The following is a 6,044-nucleotide window of genomic DNA, read 5'->3' as shown; positions in this document are numbered from 1 at the left end:
TAGATGTGGTGCTTCGGGACATGGGTTAGTGGGTTGGGTGGTGTTGGGTTGACGGTTGGACTTGATGATCCTGGAGGCCTTTTCCAGCCTTAATGATTCTATGATTTACCTAGCCACCACCGGTATTTATTTGAAGGGCGGGTGGTGTTTGTTTCCCTATTTAAAGCCCAACAGCCTCCCAAGTGGGATGAGGGGCTCACACAGAGAGAGAGAGACGGGGATGAAGGGATGGGGACAGGGACTGGCGGACGTGCTCGTTGGCAGCATGGGGCAGCAGAAGCATGCAGGGTGAGAGCTCACAGGTTTCGGTGAAAGCAGGCGTTCTCTCTGGAGACAGACAGACTCCTGAGTTTGTCTGGAGACGGGAAAAGGTACGGGTTCTTTTTCCCCAGGGTAATTGCTGTTGTCAGCTTACCGTGAAGATGAGGCACCATCCAGACCACTTTGTTGCAGCCCAGGAGGTTGCTCCAAAGCGAACCTGCCGGGCTGACCTTGGGGGGTCTCCTCTCACCGGGGAAATCTGAGGGGTTTGTCATCCCCCCCTGCTGGTGCCCGCAGAGCTTCCTGCTCTGGGCACTGGAGACAAACACCACGTCCAAACAGCAGGACAATGCTTTCAAAAGAGAAAAACTTCTGAGGGGGAAACCCTTCGCCCGTGAGTCACTCTCAGCCACTCCTCATTCAGTCAGACCCCAGAGCCACCTGCCCTTCCTGGAGTGAGTAATCCATCCAGCGCCGCTGTGTTTACTGTGCGCTTGAGAGAGTCGGTGCTGCTGGCTGCGTGCCTCCCCCGTCACACCGATCAGTGTGTTCTTTATCCAGTAATCGACCCCTTTTTATTGTCAGATTCATCACCCTGAAGTCCATGGAGATCTGTGCAGATCCAGAGGCAGAGTGGGTGAAGAAGATCATTGAGAAACTGGACCAGAAGACGGCTGCAGCCTCCTCACGTCCGCATGATGTGGCCTCCGCAGCGGTGCCGGGAGAGCCCGCTGCTTTTCAGAAACAGGTTGGTCTGGCCGTGGCCTCCAGCCAGCCCACCCCATACCCTGCGGCCCTTGTGCACAGCTCCGACAGCCCCGCAGGATCCACAGAAGCACCTGCAGGACATACTGCAAACGCTGCCGCTGGTGTTCGAGGCAGGACTTCTCCCAGCTCAGACTCAGACCCCGCCGCCACCACCGAAGGATCAGACCATCCTGTACTTTCTACAAATGAATCCCTGGACCCTACAAGTGCAAGAACCAACACACCAGACACTGCTTCTAGGAGTTTTAGTCCAGATCTCCCCTCCGTCCTGGAGACCACCGCAGTCCCAGCCACACCAATTCCACCAGAGACTGCTCCAGTTTCTGCTCTAACCTCCACAACTGCCGCAGACAAAGGTCCTTCTGCCCATACCAACAAGGTTGCCAATTCCTCTGCAGACGCTTGTAGTACTAGAACATCTGGTTATTCATCACCTACAGGAAAGCCAGAGCCTTCAGAGACCTTCGTTTTCACTAGCCAAGCATTCTCCGGCCAAGCCAGAGTGCAGGTGACCACAGAAAGACCAAATGATCGGCCTCTTCCCAGCTTCTTGTCAACGCCTCCCATGCACTTTGTCATCCCAGTTTCTGTGGTAGGCGGTCTGGTGGCTTGCAGCGTTGCTGCTGTATGGCTGTATCTAAAATTTGGACTCAAAACAGAAAAAATGTCAAGAGAAATGGTACAGGGCTTGCTCTACCAGAAGCAGGGACACCACACTGATGTCTGTCCAATGGAAGTAATCTGAATGTTTTATGGTGTGGACAATTTTGGCCTAAGTGTGTGTTACTGCAGGAAAGCTGAGTTTATGCTGAACTGGTGACCAGTAGGAAGCAAGTCAGGGAATAAAAATATCAGAGAAAACTTTTTTTTTTTTTTTTTTTTTTTTTTTTTTGCAGAGCAGAAAGTAAAAAAATATCTAATTCGTCATTGCCCAATGACGGTATTTTAGAAACAAATGAGATGCTTTTTTTCTTCTGGCACTGTTACGTACAAAGGCTGTCGCTGTTCCAGAGCCGGTTGGTGGCTCTTTGCCAGGTGGTGGGCAGAAGTGAATTTCCAAATTGCTGTTGGGAATTTTTCTGCGTTTCCTCATGACCCAGCCAAGAAGCCACCCACTCACCCCCACTGCTGGACTCGGGCTCAGCCGCCTTGAGCAATCTTAACGCCAAACCTGCACCATTTGCACTTAACAAACTCTCTGCTGCTTCTTTCTTTGCACTTCAGGTCGCTGCTCTGCCAGCCTGAGACTGATGCTGGCAGTCAGCTGGGTGCTGGCTCTCCTGGGGCTGCTCAAACACCCCGTAGCAGTCCAGCTCTTCAGAGGTGACAAAAACTGCCTCTGATGAGGGGACAGTGTCACAGAATTCACGTTCAGAGGAGCTGGGAGCCCACAGCCTGTCATCTCCTGCTTGAAGTCAGGCCACTGTTCCCTCCAGCAGCTGCTTCTGGGTGGATTTAGTGTGAGACTGGTTCTTGGCAAACCCACAGCCATAAACCCTTCTGCCAGCCCTGTGCCCCAGCGGTGTCCAGCGCCAGGGTGGGATACCGTGGGTGAGTCTCTGCAAATGGGAGAAAACGAGAACTCACCTGACAGTCTTGCTGCGAGAACACCAGAGGGGTTTTGCTGCTCTCTGCAAACACAGAACCCAGGAAATACTCTCTTGGAGGAGCTAAGTGCAATTCTGAATTTAGTCCTATTACTCCACTACAGCAGATGTACCATCCTTCTGGTCCCATATTCTCTCTAGAAATAAGGACATTTGCTGATCCCCCCCCAAAAAAAAGCACAGAATGCCTGTTCATGGTCCTACACTTCAGCCACATTTTAGTTTTTCTTTTTTTGGGTAGTGCTGATCCCAGGCTATTATTATAGCACTGTAACAGTACCAGGCTTTTTTTTAACCCAAATTGTTTTCGATTTTTACCCGTCTAGACATTGCTGTACGTAAGCCTTATCTTTTACCTGTGGTCCGTTCCTGAAAGCCCTGATTAAACATTTACCCCAGTATAAATTTTGCTGGCGCGTGCAAAGGTCTTCACGAGACGATGCTCTGTAGCTCGAGCTATCAGGGCTCAGATCCTCCTCCAACCAACCTCAGCGGATCAGATCCCAAAGCAGAATATATACATATAGGAAAAAAAAAAAAGAAGAAAGCAAAACCACATGATAAGCAAGAAAATCAAAGCAAAAATGATGGGCCAGCTGTAAAGCAGGGCTAGAGGAAGGCAACCTGGCAGATCCATCAGGTCGCACCCTCAGGGCACCCATCCAGCCCTGGAGGTGGAGAGGGTCGGCTGCGACCGTGTTGGTGTTCTGCCATCATTCAATCCCTTGTTTCTGCATTTTGTTGACTTGAGAGAGGGGAGCCAGGGATTCATCTCAGGCTTTGCAAGTACAGAATGCATCGGATGAATTGTAATTAGGAATTTGGGGTGCAGCAACACTGGCTGGGTTTACCCTCTGGGTAAATGAGGGGCTGTCAGCACCACCTCCCCACCCGCCCCGCTCGTGTGCAACTGGGGTTTGTGGCCTCGCAGTTCATGGAGCGCTGTACTATGGCATTATTTTTATACGAAACACTAGAAATATTATTTTTGTAGTAAAGTTTTGTAGCCATTTGAATGCATGTAATGTCCTGTCCTTGCTATTGGGGCATCATGGAGTCGAAACCTTCCTGGGAAAATTGTAAAACACTGTGCCTTGTCTAGTTTCTCGCTGGTCTCAGATGGTTTGTGTGTGTCCACAGGCGCTGGGTCGCTCTCCAGGCACTACAGCAAACGGAGCGGGCATGTGTCTGGCTACGGGTGAAGTCCTTGGCTTGGAGCGATCCTGGGGAGGTGAATGCACCGGGCACCTGACCGGCTGTGACATTTGTAAGGACACCGGTTTCAGCCCCACGGCCGGCTCCCCTTGTCTTCCAGCTGCCGGGGTCACACTGGCGCTGATCAGGAGGAGCTGCTCCTCCAGCCCCGATCCGTCCTCGTGCTTGCCTTGCTCGTCGCTCCTGCATCCAGGCTGCTGGCAGGGAGGGTGCTGGCACCCTTCCCGGGGGCAGATAAAACCCCGGGCTCCTTCTGGCTTCACGCTGGGTGATGGGCAGGCTGCGAGGGCACGAGGCGAACGCTGGTGCGGGACGGAGCCTGTGGGTGTCACCGGTTCCTGGGGCTTCAAATGCCATTTGCTGTAGAGCGCGGTGATTCTGCCAAGCCCTGATTCATTTGTGTATGGAATATATATGAGTGTGTGCGAGATATATTTTCTTTACCTTTTTTTAGAAGTAAAAGAATAAAGTCCTTATGTTAAAAACTCTTGTCCTCGGGGGATTCAGCCCAGGTTGGGTGACCAAGCCTGGTCCCTGCAGAGGTGTGGAGATGCACGTGTGTGGTTAAGCAGCGTGGGGGGAATCCCGGCATCGCCAAGAGACGGCAAAGCCAGCACTACCCAGCAGCTGGGCTATTGCTCCACTTCTTCACTGTTTATGGGCTTCGGTTTTGCCAAAAATTTGCAGGGAATGTATTTTCTCACAGGCAGACACATGTCCCATCCTGCTAAGGCAATACTGAAAAAAACCAGCTGGGTTTCTGCTGTGTTTAAGCAAAGCCACAACCAAACAGGAAAACAAACGTTATGCTCCAAGTCGGTTTGGTGAGCAGATGAGAGGCCACGGGCTGAGCCAGGACCTCTGGGGAGGAGGTGGGAGAGGCAATGCCATACGAGAGCCAGTGTGCAGGGACTCACCAGGAGCAGGAGGCTGGAAGGAGCAAGAGGGTCAAGGCTGAGCATTTCCCCTGTGTCCCAGGAGCTCTCATCCCAGCCATGCCCTGGCCCTGTGCTCCAGCACTACCAGTGTGCTGAAAGATGGTGAGATCTGCAAACTTCCCCCAGATGAGTCACCAGGCCAGAAAGGTCATTTGGCGGATACGAAGCTCTGTGGAAAGAAAAGCCTTTCTTTTATTTTTATTTTTTTTTCTTTTTCTTTTTTCTTTTCTTTTTTCTTCTTTTCTTTTTTCTTTTTTCTTTTCTTTTTTCTTTTCTTTTCTCTTTCCTTTTTTCTTTTCTCTTTTCCTTTTTCTTTTCCTTTCTTTTTTCTCTTTTCTCTTTTCTTTCTTCTCTTCTCCTTTTCCTTTGCTCCTCTCTGCCACGATGAGGCCGGGCGAGGGAGGGGGCTGTGTAGCCAAGGCAGCCCCGCAGCAGCGGTGACTCATTTCCCACGCACAGAGCAAGCGCGGGTGCTGGCATGGGGCAGTTCAGGGACCGTGGCTCCAGGGCACCGACAGGGCTTCCAGACACCCCGTCTGTCAGGCTGCTTCCTGTCTTCTCTCTGTCTGACAGCGCAGGGAAAGCCCATGCGCAAAGGATGTCTGACCTCCCCCTGCTCCTCCCGGAGGTCCTGGGCTGCCTCGGGTGTAGAAGGTGGCCCAGGAGACAACGAGTGCCACGTCTGGTGTGCTCTGGTGGGACAAGGCTGCCTCTGCACCTCGTGTGTGACACACACGTCAGCCCCGAGGTCCCCCCAGCCCACTGGGGCCAGACAGACCCCTGGCCATGGTGGGTTCCTTCTTGGCCCTTGCCGACCCGCGTCGCTGGTTTCCAGCCCCACACCAGCGCAAACCGTCTCCCCCACATCCTCAGCTGGCTGGGTTGATTGAGAGCAAGGAGTCGTTGGGACTCCATGCAGGCTCACTCCCGGGTGCCTTCACATCCCCGCTGGATCTGTCAATGGCATGGTGGCTGGCCTTGAGGATACTCATTGGCCTTAATCACCCTGACGAGCCTCACCCGTGGATGGGCTGCCCCCACACCCCCCCACACCCTGCCCGAGGCCCAGGAGCCCCATTTAAGCTCAGGCTTGAGGCTTTGGTCCCTACTAGGGCTGTGTTGTCAGAGCGCTGCTCTGGTGTCCTGGCTCTGGCCCTGTCTCTTGGGCAGACCTTGGACCTGTGCTGTAGGTATGATATCTCCTGGGCAGCAGATGGGTGGATGGACTCTTTGCTGTTGTAGCCCTGTCTCTGTC

At 52.8% G+C, this 6,044-nt stretch overlaps 1 protein-coding gene across 1 annotated transcript in view; it reads left to right on the top strand.

The window, feature by feature from the left end:
- The window catches only part of LOC104466002 (fractalkine-like), a 4,954-nt gene extending 3,180 nt beyond the window's left edge, over positions 1-1,774 (top strand). The window contains exon 3 of the mRNA XM_010079289.1: positions 847-1,774. Coding sequence (XP_010077591.1) covers positions 847-1,774 — 928 coding nt within the window. The remainder of the gene's footprint in view (positions 1-846) is intronic.
- Positions 1,775-6,044: the final 4,270 nt, after the last annotated feature.

Source organism: Pterocles gutturalis, unplaced genomic scaffold, assembly GCF_000699245.1.
Source record: "Pterocles gutturalis isolate BGI_N339 unplaced genomic scaffold, ASM69924v1 scaffold8916, whole genome shotgun sequence".
NCBI lineage: Eukaryota > Metazoa > Chordata > Aves > Pterocliformes > Pteroclidae > Pterocles > Pterocles gutturalis.
Note: the sequence above shows the minus strand (reverse complement) of the source record. Positions and strands in the feature narration are given on the sequence as shown.